The sequence below is a fragment of the Canis lupus genome, chromosome 10, assembly GCF_011100685.1.
Source record: "Canis lupus familiaris isolate Mischka breed German Shepherd chromosome 10, alternate assembly UU_Cfam_GSD_1.0, whole genome shotgun sequence".
Classification (NCBI taxonomy): domain Eukaryota; kingdom Metazoa; phylum Chordata; class Mammalia; order Carnivora; family Canidae; genus Canis; species Canis lupus.
In genome coordinates, this window is record NC_049231.1 from 24,717,109 (window position 1) to 24,738,431 (window position 21,323).

Consider the following 21,323-nt stretch of genomic DNA (forward strand, 5'->3'; position numbering starts at 1 on the left):
CTTTAAAATTACCTGAAAAATAAGTGACAACACCACAAGAGGTGAGCGGGGTGGTTGTTTTTTTATAAAGGCCATCTGTTTTTCCAGCGTGCTGATTGCTATTATCTGAGGGGTACCTATTACACATACATCTCACTATTTAATCCTCCTTGCTATTTAAACAAGCAAGAGGGAAGGGAGGCTCAGCAGAGTGGTGGTAATAGCTCAATAGTTCAATAGCTCACAGCGAGAGTCTTGCTTTGGATCCTCGAATTCTCTCTGTCCACGGCCCCCTGCCCTGTGCCCTCAGCCTCAGTGAGACGCAGAGGATCCCTCCAGCATGCCTCTTGCCCAGCATGCCCCACCTGCCACCCACAACCCTCTGCTGCTTACACTATTGTGCTAAAGCCTTTCCCATTAGCCCCATTTGCTCTCACCCTGTTCAGATAGGCATGGCTATCAGCTCCAAGAATAGAAACCCAGTCATCTCCTTGAGCCCCTCTTTCTGACCCCTCTCCCTGCAGGTCCCACCCTTTCCTTCCTCATCACGGCCAAAGGGGCAGTCTAAACCCGGCTCCTGGGGAGGTGCAGCCCCTACCAGGCCTTAGGTGGCCTCCCACCAGCCACCTCCCAGGTGATACAGGTCAACTCTCAACTACCCACCTCGAGGCTCCCTATGGCCACCACAGCAGCCCTGGCTGGACCTCACACTCTGCCTCCCCAACCTGAGGCCTCCTGGGAAGGGGTGCAGCTCACTCACACCCAACAAGCCAGGAAAGAAAAAAAAGTATCAAACTAAGGAGTCAGAGGTGCTGGGTTTAGACCTGACCCTATTACTAAACCTAGTGTGTAACCAGACAAGCCACTGCTCGCTCTTCTCGGGGAGCTCCCCACCCCATCTCTGAAGTCCAGCACTTGGAGTGTAATGAGAGACAGCTGGCCCTTATATGGCACTTGTTTTTAAACAGCTTTACTGAGGTGTCATTGGCATGCCATAAACCACATATTTAAAGTATACAATCCGCCAGGCTTGATGTATGTATACATCTGTGAACTTACCACTGCAATCAAGATAATGAACGCATCCATCAGCCCCAAAAGTTTTCCTGTGCCCTTCTGTCATCCCTCTCTCCTGCCCCCATCCCTGGAGCAACCAGTGCCCTGCCTTCTGTCACTACAGATTCATCTGCTCACAACATGTCCTTTTAGCTCAGCTCAGCTCTAAGAGCTCTACTGTAGGCGAGTCACCATATCCTCATGACACAGATGAGGAGACTGAAGCATAGGGAGCTGAAGGAACCTGCCCCGGGTCACAAGCTAGTGAGATAGTGAGACGCAGAGCCAGGACGCAAGGAGCCAGCCATGCAGTGTGGCTCAGCTGGCCATGTCTTTCCACTGCCGTCCCTCTAACACCTGGAAACCAGAACAGGGCCCAGGCTCTGGGATGTGTCCTACAACTCTCATTCTTAGTGCCGTCACCACTAGGACTCTGCTGGAAAAGCAGAGAAGCTTCCTTCCAATAGCCTGGTTCCAGTCCTCACTCCGTTACCTAATCCCGAATGCAAGAGTTGCCTAAAGAGCTGGCTCTGGGCAACAGCAGAGCAACCAGCAATTCTGAAAATCTCTACAGTTCTGCTGTCATGAGAACCTTAAATAAAAATAGCACTGGCCTGAGGTACAGCCTGCCCCCTTTTGTGGCAGCATCTCCAACGCCGGCGTATGGGCAGTGACTCACTGCCCAGAGCACAGCCCCTCTTTCTGGCCCCCAAGGGAGACAAAAAATAGCACATGGGCCTTAAAACCAAAGACCTTGACAGCAAATGCCTGAAGTTGTACAAAAAAGCCCGACGATGACAAAAGCCTAAGGCCGGGTTCATTGCCACATTTCCTTAAGGATCAACTAGGGATAGCAAAATGGGTCTCCCATGTCCATCTGTCCCTGTACTTTACTGGGTGACAGAGACTCAGTTTCCCAAGAACAGAACAAGGGCCCCTTCTGTCACGAACACAGGGTAGAGGAAGAGTCCCTCTGGAAGTCCACTGGCTTTTATTTATTTATTTTTTTAAGATTTTATTTATTTGAGGGACGCCTCGGTGGCTCAGTGGTTGATCCCGGAGTTCAGGATCGAGTCCTGCACTGAGCTCCCTGCATGGAGCCTGCTTCTCCAGTCTCTGCCTCTCTCTCTGCCTCTCTGTGTCTCTCATGAATAAATAAATAAAATCTTTTTTAAAAAAGAAAGATTTTATTTATTTGAGAGACAGACAGAACAAGTGATGGGGAGGGTCAGAGGGAGAGAGAAGCGGTCTCCCCACTGAGCCACACAGGCGCCTCTATCCCCTGGCCTTCTGAAACGTTCTTACATTTTCATCCACTAATCTTTGTTTTGAACAGTCTCACTTCTAACAGGCTCCCAGGGTGGTGGTGCTGCTGACTCACAGACCACACTTTGAGGAGTAAGGCCTACACCAACTGAATCAGAATTGGGGCCCAGGTGCTGGTAGTTTTAAAAGTTTCCGAGGTGGGGCACCTGGCTGGCTCAATTGGTGGAGCATGTGACTCTTGATCTCTGGGTTGTGAGCACAAGCCCCATGCTGGGTGGAGAGATTACTTTAAAATAAAATCTTTTAGGGGCGCCTGAGTGGCTCAGTCCATAAGGTATCTGACCCTCGGTTTCGGCTCAGGTCATGATCTCGGGGTCTTGAGATCCAATCACAGGTCAGGCTCCCAGCTCAGAGCAGAATCTGCTTGAGATTTTTCCCTCTTGGCTTCTCCCCTCACTCTCTCTCTCTAAAAATAAATTAAAAAAAAAAAAAACTTAAATATTTTAAAAATAGATGAATAAATGCTTCCAAGGTGATTCTAATGTGCAGCCTAGACAAAACCCACAAGAATGCTAGAACAACCACTGGGGAGCAATGGAACCAGACAGACCTGGCTTGAGTTTAGGTCCAACCACTCAACAGATAGATGAGGGATCCCTGGGTGGCGCAGCGGTTTAGTGCCTGCCTTTGGCCCAGGGCGCGATCCTGGAGACCCGGGATCGAATCCCACATCGGGATCCCGGTGCATGGAGCCTGCTTCTCTCTCTGCCTATGTCTCTGCCTATGTCTCTGCCTCTCTCTCTGCCTCTCTTTCTGCCTCTCTCTCTCTCTCTCTATCATAAATTAAAAAAAAAAAAAAAAAATCAATAGATAGATGACCTCAGACCGGGTATTTCCCTAATCTGACACCCGATTTCCTTATCTGCAAAATAGGGAGGCAGACATAATAACAACCTCTAGGGATTATTGAGAAGAAAAGAAATGCATGTGAAGTACCTAGAACAAACTGGACACTCAGGCAGCTACTACTCTTACAGCCCTCCTTGATGAACATTACTCAGTTCTTACTATAATTAGGCGATGTCAGGCTGGAGGCTGCTGGAGATACAGATTATGATAGTCTCTCCCCTCAAAACCCAAGTGAGGATACCAGTAAACCAAGTGGCAGGGGAGAGGGAGTGTGGGGTGGTGACTAGAGCATTGGACAAGAGCAGGGAGCTAAGGTCCCACCACTTGCCCACTGTGTAGCCTTGGACAAGCTGCTTCTCCACCCGAGCCTCGGCTTCAAATGGGCATACTCATGTTTATTCTCTCTCACTCCCAGGGTCACGGTCACCTGGTGGGCAAGCACCCAGTCCTCTCTATAGTTGTTCAAAAGCCGGGGGGCAATGCTGCTTGCTATGTGCTACCAGCCCCCACACGTCATCCTCCTGTAGCATCGTATCCATTCTTCTGGTGCCAGCATCTAGCCTAGGACCTGGCACACACGAGAGAAATGCAAAAACAGCTGCCATTTTACCAAACGAGGAAAGGGAGGCCCGGAAAAAAAAAGATATTCTCAAGATCCCACCTGAGCTCTCTTCCGGGTCTGAAGCCTGAGCTCTCCTCTAGGCCAACACACTGAAGAGGAAATACAGACAGTTCTCTAGCCTTTGGGCCTGGTGGATCCCAGGGGGCTGGCTTAGGGCCAGTAGTCTGTGCTGGAAAGTGCTGGAAAGGGCTGTTGGGAGGACCAAGTCACAGCACCAAAGAGTGTCTGAGACCTTCCCTATTGCCCAAATCACCAGGCTACTTGACAAGAGATTCTTTCTTAGCAGAGAAGGCCAAGGCCCATCACCAATCTGCAATGTCGTTCCTCGGCAGGGAACTTCGTACCCTAAAGGCCGTGATCCTACTGCCATCAACAGTCTTCCTTTACCAAGCACCTCCCGTGCTGACTGAAAAGGGCAGGAAGCAGAAGCAGCACACTGTGGCAGTCCCTACAGTGCCCCCCGCCCCTCAGCCTTACCGTTTGCGAACAATGTCAATGTTCTTCTCTAGCAGGTCATAGCGGATGTATTCGTGAGGCTCAAAGTGGCTCATGGCCACCTTGGCCCGTTGGCACAAAACTGAGGCCACATGGTACTGCCGCACACCCAGGGCTTTCTGCAAGAAGAAAGACAACAGCTACTGTCAACAGAGTATTTAGGGTGGTCCCCCCCTGGAAGTGTGGTGGAAAAAAAATGAGGAAGTAGGGCAGCCCCGGTGGCGCAGCGGCTTAGCGCTGCCTGCAGCCTGAGGTGTGATCCTGGACACCCGGGATCGAGTCCCATGTCGGGCTCCCTGCATGAAGCCTGCTTCTCCCTTTGCCTGTGTCTCTGCCTCTCTTTCTCTCTGTGTCTCTCATGAATAAATAAATAAAATCTTTTAAAAAAAATGAGGAAGTATCGAGAACTCCCGGGTGACTGCAGCTTCTGTGTCCTCTTCTAAGGCAGGGGATGATCCAGTAGCCACAGGAACGGTCCCCGTGGCAGGAGGAAGTGCAAGGGATTTGCAGTCAGAATTGCTGGAATCAAAGTCAAGTTCTATCAACTTAGAAAAATCCTCCATCATCTCAGCCCCAGAGGAGATGGGCAGTGGGCTACCACCGGCCACAGTGATCACACCGGATTATCAGGATGGTTAAATATCAACATATGGGATAGTTCTCACGAGGCTGTAAAGCACTAACCAAATCCTAGCTGTCATTCTATCTATGCAATATGTTCCTTGAGGGTTAGAATCAAGCCTTCTGGGATCCCTGGGTGGCGCAGCGGTTTGGTGCCTGCCTTTGGCCCAGGGCGCGATCCTGGAGACCCGGGATCGAATCCCACGTCGGGCTCCCGGTGCATGGTGCCTGCTTCTCCTCTGCCTATGTCTCTGCCTCTCTCTCTCTCTCTCTCTTTGTGTGACTATCATAAATAAATTAAAAAAAAAAAAAAAGAAAAAAAAGAATCAAGCCTTCTTTGTCTTACTCATTTCTGTATCTGGACTCCTGGGACATAGCAGACTTAATAAATAATTACTGAATGAATGGAAAAATGAGGAAAACCCTGTGCATGAGCTCTGATATCTCCCCCCCACACACACACCTTTCTAAAAAGATTTTATTTATCTATTCATGTGAGAGAGAGAGAGAAAGAGAGAGAGAGGCAGAGGCACAGGCAGAGGGAAGAAGCAGACTCCCCACAGGGAGCCCAATGTAGGACTTGATCCCAGGGCTCTGGGATCACGCTCTGAGCTGAAGGCAGACACTCAACTGTTGAGCTACCCAGGCGTCTCTAAAGGTGACCCCCTTTAATGTGCAGCAGACGGACTTAACTTCTAATGACTAGAATGGGACATAAGTGAGGCTTTGTGACCTCCAAGACTAGTCATAAAGGTTAAAGACAGTCGCTGTGTTAAGACATTAAGGCAGTGCTGGGAGAGGTCCACTCAGATAGACTCTCTGAGGCTTTTTGCCAATAACGAGCACCACCTTGCATGTGAGTACTCTAGCCCAAGGCCAAGCCTTCAGGTAACCACAGTTCTGATCAACACCTGGATTACGATTTCTTGAGTGACCCCACGCTAGAACCATCCAGCCAAGCCGCTCCCAAATTCCTGGTCCACAGAAACTGTGAGAGAGAAATGTTTATTGTTTTAAGCCTTTAAATGTGGGGGCAATTTGCTTTGCAGTACTAGGTAATTGATTGTCACGATGGGGTTTGTGTTAGTTGATCTTAAACTGTGACAACTTTCACAGGGTACACTGTGATCAGGGAAGATTTCAGGAACCTCCAAAAATGAGAGGGGAAGGAATGGCTGCTTCCCTTCTAGCTGACAGTCCTGGTCTAGAGAATCATCCTGACAGGTAAGGAAAGAGGCAAAGCTCAAGCCACTATCCCAGGCCCCCTTCTCTATGTCACCGGAACATTTAAATCCAAACTTAGCCAAGCCCGGCATCTGAACCAGTACAGGTACACAGCTGCCATTACCTTTTCGGGTCACTCATTAGTGAGAACCGACCCCATTAGGAAACGGGGCCCCAACCATCATCCACCTGACCACCACAGCAGGAGGGTCCTCCCCAGTGCAGACTGCAGACCCCTTACCCTTTCCCAGGGAAATCTTCACTATCTGCCTCTCAGGGTAGGTGTGAAGAACCCACCAATAGCGCATCAAAGGACTTTCAACAGCCTGTGCACAGGCAGGACATGGTATACAGCAGGTATACAGCAGGCGGCTGGGGAAAGCACAGGGCCACTGACTATCAAGTCATCTTGGTCAATTTACCCTAAGCACTTGTTTCCTCAGAGCTGTTGTGGGGATTAGCAGAGGTTACATAAAGTACTGGCACAGTTTCTATTATTACCCCCGTAAGAGAAACCACACAAGCTGTTCTGCAACTTGCTCTTCTCATTTATCAACACACCTTAGACGCCTTTCCAATGTCCATATACAGATCAGATCTACCTTTCTTTTTGTAAATTAATTATCCTAAGCTTAAGTTTCCTTAGAAATAAAAATAAAGGGGCTGGGTGGCTCAGTCGGTTAAGCACCCGACTCAATTTCAGCTCGGTCATGATCTCAGGGTCGTGGGACTGGGCCCTGCCCCAGAGCTCCAGGTTCAGGGAGGAGTGTTTGTCCCTCTCTCTGCTCCTCTCACCCCCACACCTCCCCCTCCCACTCTTGTGCTCTCTCGCAAATAAAATAAATCTTATAAAAAGAGATTCTCCCACTGTCCCTCCTCCTCCTCACATAATTAGTTATAAAAAAATATAACACTACCCAGTGTTTGGCCCAGGAGGCAAAACAATTAACTGTAATCATAATCATATAGTGTAGAGAAAAGGTAAAGTCCCAAATTCCCTACAGCAAGGGAACACTTATGCAATCCATGGACACACTGATATCTAAAAAATAGGTTCAGGGTGCCTGGCTGGCTCAGTTGGTAAAGCAAGCAACTCTTGAGCTCTGAGTGGTGAGTTCAAGCCCAATGCTGGGCATGGAGCCTACTTAAAATAAAAAATTAGTAAAAAGCTTTAACCAGATAGATATATAGTTTAAGAAACAATGCCCATTGGGGGGAAAAAGACAAAATAATATGTTCGCATATAGACTACAACTTATGGATATGAGAAAATTATTTATTAACGCCCAGTGATGCCAGCACTATGCTAAGCACTTGGCGAGCATTACATCATCACATCCTCACCGCCATCCAGTGAAGTGTCTCTAATCTTAATTAGCCCAGTTTCCAAGTGAGGAAATCGAGGCTTGCAACAAGTGACTAAGGCCACAGCTAGCAAGTGGGACTCAAATCCAGCCTGACTGACCCACTTACCTGCTGTTGCCCTGGGCATGTTACATAACTCCCCAAGCCTTCCCTCCAAAATGGAGATGAACTCCACTGTTAGTAACAAATAAAATCATTGCGTGCTCAACCCTTGATCACCATGTGTCCTGCTTTCCAAACATCTGTGCACAACAGCCAGCACTGGCCAGGACTTCCTGCCATGATGGATGTGTTCTAGATCCGTACAACCAATACACTGGCCACTAGCCACATGTGGCTGCAGAGCAACTTGGAGGGTGGTGAGTGCAGCTGAGGAGTTTTCACTGTTATTCAATTTTAATAAACTTGAAATGAAACTGCCACATGGGACGGCTCAGGTTTATACACTAATAGGGAAGGAAAGCGTATTTAGGAAGCCCGAACAACTCGTACGTTCATTAGAGCCCTTCTTCTATAAAGGTGACTTTATGCTTTTAAGTTCAGAGCACCACCCACACACCTACCATGCCAAGAGTTCATAATCCCACACAACCATACAACCCACTCCCGCATAATTTCAGAATATTCTCCTGCACGCTTGGCCAAACTCAGCTTCCTTGTATAGACTGCTTTCCAGCTGGGGTCCACCCTCAGGGACCCAGCCTCTCTTCCTCAGGACAACGACTCCCAGACCTTGGATGCATCACAAACTCCTGCGTCTGTTAAAAATACATCATCCTACACGCTACCCACGTCAATGACTCAGTCTCCAGGGTGGGGTCCCTCACTTACTTGAAGTGAGCTGTGCCCTGTCATCTTCTCTAAAATCTCCTCTTGGCCAAAGGTGGCCCAGAGTTATTTTCAACTGTCCCCATACATGGCAGTTTTCCCAATTCCACAATAGCCCGACCATGCCCTGTGCTGAGGACAAAGGGTCTTCACTTCCTTTAAAGCTGCTACCAGCCTATGACAGCCCACCTCACTGTGGATCCCCACCATTCCTTCCAGATATTCTAACGCCTGAATAGCCATCTTTCTCAATTGACTACTCTCAAGCCATGCTATACTTGTAGGCTCGGTTTTTTGCACAAAACTCTACTTTAATCTTGATTTAATTTCATCATTGGTTTCTGTCTGCCTCCTGCCCCTGTAGTCCATAGAAGTCCTGGTCAGTCACCCTATGTTCTGACAGACTGGCCCTCCCAGTGTGTGTCAGCCACAAACAGCACAATTCCTAGGCTATTTATCCAAGTCTAACCACCAATGTGACCCATTCCAGGCCAGGCTCCCCAGGGCAGATACTTGGTCAGGTCAACAGTGGTCTATATAGCAACACTCCCAAGGTCTAGGTATTCTATCCACTTCAACAGCCCCCTAACTGTATCTTCTTTCAAGTAGGCTCCATGCCCAACATAGGGCTTGAACTCTTGACCTGAGATCAAAAGTTACATGTTCTATGGACTGAGCCAGCCAGGTGTCCCAATAGCCACCTCAGTGCATTGCCACTAAGAGCCTTGCTTGTTGTTAAGGACTACCTGATTGACCAAACTCTCTGCAGAAATCAATACTCACTCTCACTACTCTACTAATCCCAACAAAAAGTAGAAGATACTAGCTTTGCCGAGACCCTACACAATTCACTTCATCCCTCAAGGCCTTAGTTTTTCGCACCTAGAACAGGTGAAATCTCAGCCTCATTCCCACTTCAGAACAGTGCTGTGAGGGGCTGACATGCACGAAAGGTCACGTGTAAACTCTGGAGCGCTCCCCCACACTGGTAGGCTTACCCCAGAGACGGACTTCAAAGGCGAGGACATTATGTAGCACTCATTCATGAACCCAACAAATCTCACAATGTAAGATGATTACATTATGGGTGATCTCTGCTTCCCAAATAAGAATAAAACAGCCGTTACTTATTAAGCCCCTGCTCTAGTGTCAAGCACTTTCTGTGCCTAGTTTTGAATTCCTGTGACAACAGGGCCAGGTCACTGCCATTCTGGTCTTACAGATACAGGAACTGCAGACCAGGGACGTTAAGTCACATACTGGTAAGTGGTGAGCAGGGAATCCGGGATACAAGTTCAGGTCTGTCTCCTGAGATGGATCAGTTCCCCTGACTTCTGCTACTCTCTCACCTCTCACAGCCCCCCTTTCTCACCGAAGGTGGCACAGTATGATGGTTTGTCTGGACTGAAGATCTGTACTCTGCCCAACCCTGCACCACCACTGAGCTGCTGTGGCCCTGGACAAGTTACTTAGCCTCCCCAAGCCTTAGTTTCTCCATAGAGAAAATTGAGATAAACTTCATTGTGTTACTATTCAATAAAATAGCCTACACTGGGTTTTGGCACAGAGCCTATTCACTACATGTTACACTGTATTATTTTCCTTCATAGAGGAGACAGATGCAGAGTGAGATGTGAAGCTGTGTTCTTCCTCTGGATGCTGGAAGAAGCAGCAGGTCTCTTCTTTCACTTACTGCACACAGTTTTAAAAGCTCTTTTGGGGTAGCCCAGGTGGCTCAGTGGTTTAGTGCTGCCTTCAGCCCAGGGCGTGATCCTGGAGACCTGGGATCAAGTCCCATGTTGGGCTCCCTGCATGGAGCCTGCTTCTCCCTCTACCTGTGTCTCTGCCTCTCTCTCTCTCATCTCTATGTATTCTCATGAATAAATAAAATCTTAAAAAAAAAAAAAAAAAAAAAAGCTCTTTGGTTGATCATTTTTCAGAAGATTTAGCTTGGCTGGGCCTTTCACATTCTTGACCATCTTCTCATGTATTCCAGTGGCCATACAATTTCTAAGCCCTCCAGCTTTCCCCAACTTATTCTAAAAATCTAAGCTGATGTCTTTTGGTGCATCTCTGCCTTCTCTCCTGCAGATGACTTGCAATTTCTCAGAATTTTCCTAGGAAAGCCTCTCATCTCTCTACTTATAAGGTCCTGGAGGTGGGATCTCTTCTATTTGGTCTCTCAGTGATTCTGAATTTGCCTTCCTCAAAGGCACCGAATATGTTGAACTTCATTGGCCAGTAAAAAAAAAATCTAAAGGAATCTGCCACAGTACCTTTGCACATGCTGTTTGTGCAGCTCAGAATGTTCTCTGTCTACCCTTCATTCCTAATCTGCTCTTTGCCTATATCATTCCCATTGATCCTTCAAATTCCAAATTAACAGGGACAGGGAATCCTTCCTGAACTCCCAGCCCAACCAAAGCCTCCTATTATCTATGCCTACTTGCTACTTCTTGACATTCATTTGTGAGATGGTATCTGTCTCCATTGGTGTCTAAGTTCCACTGAGGAGGGATGTGTCAGTTTATTCATAATAAATTTCCCATGCCTGAACACTAGGTCTGATATACGTACTACATAAGTATCAATTAAACTATTATTCTTGCTTCTGTTTGGCCAACTAGCTCTTCAATTTGAACAGGGTTAAACACAGAGCAGGTCTGGTTAACCTTGTGAGAGCAAATAGTTAACAAGACAAATCAATAATTTACCAGTCTCAGATGCTCTTGGTTACAGTATAAACACTGTAACAACACTTTTTTTTTTCTTAAGTAGGCACTACACCCAGTGTGGACCCAACACAGGGCTTGAACTCACGACCCTGAGGTCAAGACCTGAGCCAAGATCAAGAGTCAGGTGCTCAACCGCTTACCAGAGGCTTAACTGAGCCATCCAGGAATTCACAGGTTCAGTGTTTTTGAAAGACAATTAGGTAATATTTATTGAAATGTAAAATGTAAAAAAAAAAAAAGAAAAGAAAAGAAAGAAATGTAAAACGTTTGTATCTTCTAACTAGCTTTCCCCAATTCCAGAAAGCTAGCTCACATAAATGAACACAGATAGGCAAGGATATTCTCTGCAGCACTTTTTTTAAATTAACTTTTTCAAAAGATTTTATTTATTCATGAGAGACACAGAGAGAGAGAGAGAAGCAGAGAAATAGGCAGAGGGAGAAGCAGGCTCCCTGTAGGGAGCCCTATGAGGGACTTGATTCCAGGACCCCAGGATCACGCCCTGAGCTGAAGGCGGACACTCAACCACTGAGCCACCCAGGCATCCCTGCGGCACCATTCTTAAGAGAACAACCAACTGTCCAAAAAATAGGGCACTGATTGAATAAATTCTGGTTCATCCACCAAGGAATGCCATCTTACAGCCATTTAAAAAGAATTAACTAGGGCAGCCCAGGTGGCTCAGTGGTTTAGCGTTGCCTTTAGCCCAGGGCATGATCCTGGAGACCCGGGATCGAGTCCCATGTCAGGCTCCCTGCATGGAGCCTGCTTCTCCCTCTGCCTGTGTCTCTGCCTCTCTCTCTCTCTCTCTCTGTCTGTCTCTCATGAATAAATAAATAAATAAAATCTTAAAAAAAAAAAAAGAATTAACTAGAGGGGTGCTTGGCTGGCTTGTGTGACTCGATCTCAGTGTCATGAGTTTGAGCTCCATGTTGGGTATAGAGTTTACTTAATTAAAAACTTTTTTAAAAAAGGAAAGAATTAGAGGTGGTGGTCCTATAACACTGTGAATGTAATTAATGCCACTGAATTGAATACTTAAATATGGTTAAAATGTCAACATTTATGTTACATATTTTACCTTTTAAAAAAATAATAAGGTAGATCTACCTTTACTGGGAGAGAAAAACTTCCATGACACATTCAGGGAAAAAATAAGTAGAAGATGGCATTATAATAAGAGCTCATTTCTATATAATTGTAAATAACAATTCACACATATAGATATGTTTTAAAAATGGTATGTCTGAACTGTGCATAGCAATTATCTCTAAGAATTAGAATTATGGGCACTTTTACTTTCTAGGCCAAGTATTTCTCTTTTTTTTTAAGATTTTATTTATTTATTCATGAGAGACACACAGAGAGAGAGAGAGGCAGAGACACAGGCAGAGGGAGAAGCAGGCTCCACATAGGAAGCCTGATGCGGGACTCGATCCCAGGACTCCAGGATCACACCCTGGGCTGAAGGCAGGCACCAAACCGCTGAGCCACCCAGGGATCCCCTCTATAACTTTTAAATGTAATGTGATATATAGGATATAGGAGCTCCTTTTGTAACCAAGAAAAAAGAATGAGCAAGGCAAACAGGTGCAGAAAGCATGTGGACTGTGGAATGGTGTTAATACAATCATTTACTGGCAATTTGACAATCAACAATTTTTTAAAAAAATAAACCCTTGTTTCAGCGATTTACAGGAATTTATCATTAATAAGGAAGACACAGGGACACCTGGGTGGCTCAGTCAGTTAAGTGACTGCCTTCAGGCTCAGGTCATGATCCCAGGGTCCTAGGATGGAGCCCTGTGTGGGGGGTTCCCTGCTCAGCGAGGAGTCTGCCTCTCCCTCTCTCTGCCCCTCCTCCCCTCCTCCTGCACTTTCTGTCAAATAAAATCTTCAAAAAAAAAAAAAAAATTAGGGGATGCCCGGGTGGCTCAGCAGTTGAGCATCTCCCTTCGGCTCAGGGTATGATCCCGAGGTCCTGGGATCAAGTCCTGCATCAGGCTCCCTGTAGGGTTCTCCCTCTGCCTATGTGTCTCTCATGAATAAGTAAAATTAAAAAAAAAAAAAAAAGGGAAGAGGGAAAAAAAATACCTTTATACTAGAAGGGCAACCATTACCTTAACCCAGAGATCAAGCTTAGCATTACCAATAGCAAGAGTACGTGACACTCATCTACCTGGTGGGACAGCAACACCTAAGAAGAATTCTTGTCAGGGTGCCTGGCTGGCTCAGTCAGTAGAGCATGAGACACTTGATCCTGGGGTCATGGATTCAAGCCCCACCTCAGGGGCAGAATTTACTTAAAAAAATAAATACGAAGGAAAAAAGAATTCTTGTTCAAAAAATGTTTAACCTGAATCTAAACAGGCACTGGGACCTTAGCCACAGCCCAAGGGGAAATCATGGAAAGAAACGACAATCAATCAAATCCAGGATGTGGACTTTCTACAAGAAAACTGGCCTGGTATCTCTGAAAAGTCAACATGACAGGGTAAACAAGGTGTATGGGAGGTGGGGGTTGAGAGTGTTCTAGAGTAAGAAAGACCTTTAAAAGAGTAAAACCAATACAATGTGTAAATTTTTTTTATTACATCCTGATTTGGAAAAAGACCACTACCAAAGACATTTTTGGGAGAACAGATAATGGCATTATAGTTCCATAGCTAACTAACTTATTAAGAAACAAATGTTGTAAGTTTTTAGGAATGAGGTGTCACAATGCCTTCAATTTATTTTGAAATGGTCAAGAAAAAAATAATAAAAAATAATTAAAAACTACATAGTGAAGCAAGCAAGTAAAACAAAATGTTACTGTTCAGACAAGATGGTAGGCATGTATATGGGTGTTCTTGCTACTACTTTTTACTTTTCTTTATGTGTAAAATTTTTTTTTTTTTTAAAAGATTTTATTTATTTATTCATGATAGTCACAGAGAGAGAGAGAGGCAGAGACACAGGCAGAGGGAGAAGCAGGCTCCATGCACCGGGAGCCCGATGTGGGATTCGATCCCGGGTCTCCAGGATCGCGCCCTGGGCCAAAGGCAGGCGCCAAACCGCTGCGCCACCCAGGGATCCCCACTTTATGTGTAAAATTTTATAACAAAAAAATACTTTGAGAAAGACAACAATTATGGTTTAAATTTCCTTCTTTTTTGTTTTTTAAGTAATCTCTACTCCCAACGTGGGGCTCAAACTCACCACCCCAAGATCAAGAGTTGCATGCTCCACCTATTAAGCCAGCCAGGCACCCCTAATATTTCTTATAATTAGAAAAAATATAACTGTTAATTTTTAATTAAAAATTAAATGCTCAAAACCAAAAATAAATATTCTTGCAGACTGCTTGCTGTGGAGTAAAAGCAAACTGATCTTTTTCATAAAACAGTTTGTCAGTATGAAACCCACAGTAATATCCTTACCCTCTGACCCAGCAATTCCATATCTTTTGTTTTTTTTTTCTTTTTCTTTTTTTTTTTTATTTATTTATGATAGTCACAGAGAGAGAGAGAGAGAGAGAGAGAGAGGCAGAGACACAGGCAGAGGGAGAAGCAGGCTCCATGCACTGGGAGCCCGACGTGGGATTCGATCCCGGGTCTCCAGGATCGCGCCCTGGGCCAAAGGCAGGCGCCAAACCGCTGCGCCACCCAGGGATCCCCATATCTTTTGTTTTTTAAGATTTTTATTTATTTATTCATGAGACACAGAGAGAGAAGCAGAGACATAGGCAGAGAGAGAAGCAGGCTCCATGCAGGGAGCCTGATGTGGGACTCGATCCCAGATCTCGGGATCACACCCTGAGCCAAAGGCAGATGCTCAACCACTGAGCCACCCAGGCGTCCCCCACATTCTATATCTGAAAATCTATCCTTGAGAAATAATTCTAAACATGAAAATGATACTGTATGCGTTGAGTAGTTCACTGCATTACTACTTATAGCCCCTAAAACTAAAAGCAACTTAACATGTTTAATTTCTATGGATAGGAATGATAGGTTTAAATACTAAGTAGCAACACAGGAAAGTGTCTGTGATATAATAATAAATGAAAACACTGTCTACAATGCTAAAACTCATGTTCACAGGGGAAAAAAGACCAAAAGGAAATGCACTAACATCATAAAAAATGTTTGGGTTAAGTGGGAAATTTTTCTTATATTTTTTTATTTTTCTTTTCCTATAATTCTCCAAATTTGTATTAAGGTGATGTGTAGCTAAAAAGATAGCAAGCTGTTTTCAGCTGGCGTAGAGGGAGCTGAAATCCCCTAGTGTCACTGTATTTTTGTCCTTGAACTCTAATTTTGCAATCCAACATTCCGATGAGGGCACCACGCTCAGACAGCCAAAGAGCCATGGTGTGCCTGCCCCATGGGCTACTTCCTCATGTGTGGATCAAACAGAGAGCCCCCCACGTGACAAGAAGGAACATTCGGGGCATGGGAGTCCAGAGATCTGGCCTCCTAGCTAGGCCACTAGGTACCCTTGCAGTAATCTCACTTTTCTGTGTCTCCCTTTCCCCATCTATGAAATGGGAGAAGTGGATCATTCCAGCTGCATCAAAGCCACCTGAGAGGTTTCAGCTTCTAGGCCCTACCACGCCCAGACCTCTCCATCAGAATCACGTGGGGTAGAGCCTAAGCCTCGGTAAAGACTACCAAGTCACTCTGATATTGCCATGTCTGGCAACCACTGACTAGATAGATGTTCTCCAAAGTTCTTTCCAGCTCAGAGATTCTATAAATATTCCTCCCCAGCAAGCAGGTTCTCAGATAAACCCGTGTATTCCCCAAAGGCCCAGAGGAAAATGTGGCAATGTCAGAATAGATTTATCTGTACCAGGGAAGAAAACCTCCAGAGCTCAGGCTTTTCCGAATTAGCCATAGCCTTCGCCTTCATTTACACATGGGTGAGGATGCAACACTATGTATGTACGCGCACATAAAACGCAACCCAGGATGGTGTCACAGAAAGCGAAACAGATTCAGAACGGTACATGCTTATTATTGGCCGCCTCGACTGACCAAACTGCTTACTCTTTCTATTTTAAAATATTAATAAGGAAGAATAACCTCTGTCTAGACTACCTCATTTAACAAACAACGAATACCTTCCTAGGTGCCAAACACTGTTACCACATGGTTCCCACCCCTTCCAAGTTAAGGCCCATGAATAAAATACCTTATTTTTTGGACATTACAGCTAGGTAAACAGATCAGCGAGCCGCTGGGAGGCAATGGTGGGGGTGGGGAGGTGGGGGGGGGTCAGGATCTCCGCACACCTATGTCCCATGTGGTACAGCGTGCCTGAGGAAAGCTTAGCTATACCCACTAAATTCCACCACCACCACGCTGTCCCTACGGGCAGGATCACAATCTGGTAGGATAAGGCAGACATGAAAACAAAAAGGGTGGTAGTATTAAAGTTGCTACTGAAGACATGAGGTCTATCTACTGTGGCTAGTGCATATAAATCACACCATAGGGGCTCTTTGTGTCTTCCTTTTTTCCCTTAGCATTATAGATTATCTTTTCTTGAAGGCAAAAATCTCACTCCATTCATTTCATGATCCAATGACAGGTCAGGATAGGGCAATTTGAACAACACCTGAGAGAACTCACAATTTAGAGAGTTACAAATGTCAGGGCCAAATAGCCCTAAGAAATGACTGGTTCACGATCACCCTGGACCTTTGCTGAGCATCATCAGGCTCTCTACCATGGTTCTGTTCAGTCTGTGGTGCCAGAGGCACCCAGGCCTCAGCCACCTGCTTGGTGCCTCTCTGCGCACAGCTATCCACCAAGAAAATTGGAAAAATAAAGACAACATAAGCAAATTTTTTTAAAAAGTCAAATTTATTAAATTTAAAACATGTCTTTTGTTTTGAATCTTGCCTTCCTATACCTTTCATGTTAAAAAAGGCCCTTTAAGTAATGATCTAATAGTGGAAAATGGTTTGTTTGGCACACAGTGGGGGAGGTGTTGTTTTGGTTTCCTTGATGAGATTTAACACCTGCAAACTCATGTTGATCCCCTCAATTGTGTGCACATTCTGGGCTGTCATGCAACTTCTCCAGAACACAACTGTTTGGGGGGTTTCGGGGGGCAGGTACAATCACTGGAGAAGATACGAGGAAGAAAAAGCTAAGATTTTAATTTTACCCTCAGGATCACAGTAGCATCCAGAAATATGAGAACTGATGAGCACAGCTGACTGGGGAAAACCATCTCTCTTCACTGTCCCTTTTCCCTCCTACCACCAAACCTTATTCACTCATATTTATTCATTCATCTGTCCATCAAATAGTTACTGAGTGACTGTGGGTGCCAGGCCCTCTTCTAGGCACTGAGGATACAGCAATGAACAAAACAATCTTCTTGGACCTGACATTCCCCAGCCTTTGAGAAAGTCAGATGGAGACAGAGACAGAGAAAAAAGTAAAACCTCTGTCAGATGTTGGTAAGCATCATGAAAGAGGATGAAGCATGAGTGATGGGAAAAAGAGCCAGGGCAGTGTGAGGAGGTGCAATTTAAAATAGGATAGTTGGGAAAGGCTTCTATGAGAAGGTGACATTGAACAATGACCTGACAAAAGGTACAAGCCAACCTACAGAATGAAGGAAAAGCATCTCCTACAGAAAACCCAAGGGTCCTCTAAAGTGAGGTGGTAACTTTTGTTTTCAAAGAACAGCAAAGGGGTATTTCTACACCCACACTGATAACAGCATTGTTATGATAACAGTCAAAAAGTGGCAGCAACCCAAGTATCTATTGATGGATGAATGGATAAAGTGTGATGCATACATATAATGGAATATTCCTTGAAAAAAAATTTTGGAGCACCTGGTTGGCTCAGCTAATGGATTAAATAAATAAAAGATTTTAAGTAATCTCTCCACCCAACTCAACATAGGGCTCGAACTCACAACCCTGAGAACAAGAGTTGCATGCTCCACTGAGTCAGCCAGGCGTCCTTGAAAAGAGTTTTAAAAGTCTGAAAAATCCTGACACATGCTACAACGTGGGTGAACCTTGAAGGCATTATGCTAAGTGGAATAAGCCAGTCACAAAAGTACAAATACTTTATGAATTCCAGTTACATGTGGTACCTGGAATAAACAAATGGATAGAAAGTAGATGGTAGTTGCCAGTGCCTGGGGGAAGAGGGAAATAGGGAGTTAGTGTCTAAATGGGGACAGAGTTTCAGTACAGGACAATGAAAAAAAAGCTCTGAAGATGGTAAGTGGTGATGGCTGCCCAACCATGCTAAGGTACTTGATGCCACTGAACTATATACTTAAAATGGTTAAAATGGTAATTTTAAAATTAAAAAACAAAACAAAACAAACAGCAAAGAAGCCAGCGTGGCCAGAGCAGAATAAACAAGGGGGAATGTTGGTAAGAGATAAGAACAAGGATTCAGGGATCCCTGGGTGGCGCAGCGGGGGATCCCCGGGTGGCGCAGCGGTTTAGCACCTGCTTTTGGCCCAGGGCGCGATCCTGGAGACCCGGGATCGAATCCCACGTCGGGCTCCCGGTGCATGGAGCCTGCTTCTCCCTCTGCCTTTGTCTCTGCCTCTCTCTCTCTCTCTCTCTGTGTGTGACTATCATAAATAAATAAAAATTAAAAAAAAAAAAAACTTAAAAAAAAAAGAACAAGGATTCAAATTGTATAGGATCTTGCAGAATTGACTAAAGATTCTGACTTTACTCTGAGCGAAAAGCTAATGAAGAATTCTGAACAGGAATCAATGCTCCAACTTCTTCCCAAGGATCCTTCTGGCTGCTCCATGTAGAACAGAAGGCAGCAGGGGGACCAGGTTGCAGGCTAGTGTAACAGCCCCGTGAAAGATGATGGTGACATGGACCAGAGTTAGAGTGGTGGAGGCAGTGAGAAGGGGCTAGAGTCTGGATATATGCCGAAGGCAGTAACAGTTAAGATTTGCTGAGAGAGGGGATCCCTGGACGGCTCAGCGGTTTAGCGCCTGCCTTGGCCCAGGGTACAGTCCTGGAGTCCCAGGATTGAGTCCTGCGCCAGGCTCCCGGCATGGAGCCTACTTCTCCCTCTGCCTGTGTCTCTGCCTCTCTCTATGTCTACCATGAATAAATAAATAAAAATCTTAAAAAAAAAAAAAAAAAGATCTGCTGAGAGATTGGCCAAGGGATGTGAGAGAAGAGTCAAGAATGACACTGGGGGGATGCTTGGGTGGCTCGGTGGTTGAGTGTCAGCCTTTGGCTCAGGACGTGATTCCGGAGTGCTGGGATCGGGTTCCGCATCAGGCTTCCTACATGGAACCTGCTTCTCCCTCTGCCTATGTCTCTGCCTCTCTGTGTCTCTCATGAATAAATAAATAAAATCTTTAAATAAAAAAAAAAAAAAAAGGACACTGGAGTTTGGGCCTGAGTAACTGGAAGAATGGAGTTGCTACATGCTGAAATGGGGAAGGCAAGTGAAGAACAGACTTGAAGGGGAGAGGAGTTTGCTTCTGGAGAGGACACTTGGGTAGAGATGTCAACTAAACAGTGGGATTCTGGGGCAGCCCCGGTGGCGCAGCGGTTTAGCGCCGCCTGCAGCCCAGGGCGTGATCCTGGCGACCCTGGATCGAGTCCCACATCGGGCTCCCTGCATGATGCCTGCTTCTGCCTCTGCCTGTGTCTCTGCACCTCTCTCTCTGTCTCTATGAATAAATAAAACCTTAAAAAAAAAAAAAACAGTGGGATTCTTATCTTAGGCCCCACTCCTTTAGAACTCTAAGTATTTTAAGATTTTATTAATTTGACAGAAAGAGCACATAAGCAGGGGGAGCAGCAGGCAGAGAGAGGGAGAAGCAGACTCCCCAGTGAGCAGAGAACCTGATGCAGGGCTCGATCCCAGGACCCTGAAATCATGACTTGAGCCGAAGGCAGACACTCAACTGACTGAGACACCCAGATGCCCCGAATCCTGCTAATTAAATGTTCATCCAGAATCACTGATTATCATAGAAACCCAGGTAAGCCCAGATCACCAAGTATTTTACTTCATTTGACAGATGAAGAAATGAAAGCTCGAGGTCACATACCTAGTTAACAATGGTTAGTGGGCGGCCTGGGTGGCTCAGCAGTTTAGTGCTGCCTTCAGGCCAGGGCCTGATCCTGGAGACCCAGATAGAGTCCCACATCAGGCTCCCTGCATGGAGCCTGCTTCTCCTTCTGCCTGTGTCTCTGCCTCTCTCTCTCTGTGTCTCTCATTAATAACTAAATATTTTTTTAAAAAGTGATTAGGAAAACTGAATCAGCTCAATTCTCAAGTCAGCGCTATTTCTGCCATACTACTTCCCTAATTTAAACTAAAGTGTTACTGATTCCTTCAACAAATACTTACCAAGTCCAAGAATTTATACTGTGGTGCCTAAATTAATGAGATAAGCAAGATAGGCACTTCCCTGCCCATGCTGACTTTATAATTTAAGGAAGAAATGGATACAAAGTAATCATTTGAAGGATCATATAAGGGGGATCCCTGGGTGGCACAGCGGTTTGGCGCTTGCCTTTGGCCCAGGGCTCAATCCTAGAGACCCGGGATCGAATCCCATGTCGGGCCCCCGGTGCATGGAGCCTGCTTCTCCCTCTGCCTATGTCTCTGCCTCTCTCTCTCTCACTGTGTGCCTATCATAAATAAATAAAATTAAAAAAAAAAAAATGAAGGACCATATAAGCAGCTACATGAGGGAAAAGTACTATGAAAGGAAAGCTAATCAGTTATAACAGTAGAAAGCAAGAGAACTTATTAAACTAGACTAGGAGAAGGGCTTCTCCAAGAAAGTAATATTTAGTCTAAGAACTGAAACATGGGCAGCCCAGCCCCGGTGGCGCAGGGCTTTGGCGCCGCCTGCAGCCTGGGGTGTGATCCTAGAGACCCGGGATTGAGTCCCACATCGGGCTCCCTGCATGGAGCCTGCTTCTCCCTCTGCCTGAGTCTCTGCCTCTCTCTCTCTGTCTATGAATAAATAAATAAAATCTTAAAAACAAAAAAAATAAGGGCACCCCAGGTTCAGTGGTTTAGTGCCGCCTTTGGCCCAGGGCATGATCCTGGGGTCCTAGGATCAAGTCCCACATCGGGCTCCCCTGCTTCTCCCTCTGCCTGTGTCTCTGCCTCTCTTTCTCTGTCTCTCATGAATAAATAAATAAAATCTTTAAAAATAAATAAAATAAAAATAAAAATAAAAATAAAATAAAATAAAAT

At 45.6% G+C, this 21,323-nt stretch overlaps 1 protein-coding gene and 1 long non-coding RNA gene across 2 annotated transcripts in view; one reads left to right on the forward strand and one right to left on the reverse strand.

Annotated features, from left to right (window-relative positions):
- ACO2 (aconitase 2) overlaps window positions 1-21,323 on the reverse strand; it is a 56,322-nt gene that overhangs the window by 17,867 nt on the left and 17,132 nt on the right. Inside the window, exon 2 of the mRNA XM_038550423.1 lies at window positions 4,310-4,446. Within this exon, the coding sequence (XP_038406351.1) occupies window positions 4,310-4,446 (137 nt within the window). The remainder of the gene's footprint in view (window positions 1-4,309; window positions 4,447-21,323) is intronic.
- Window positions 5,730-10,100, forward strand: LOC111097641. Its single transcript, XR_005365550.1, has 3 exons — window positions 5,730-5,938; window positions 6,065-6,172; window positions 9,724-10,100. It is a non-coding gene; the product is annotated as an uncharacterized LOC111097641 (long non-coding RNA).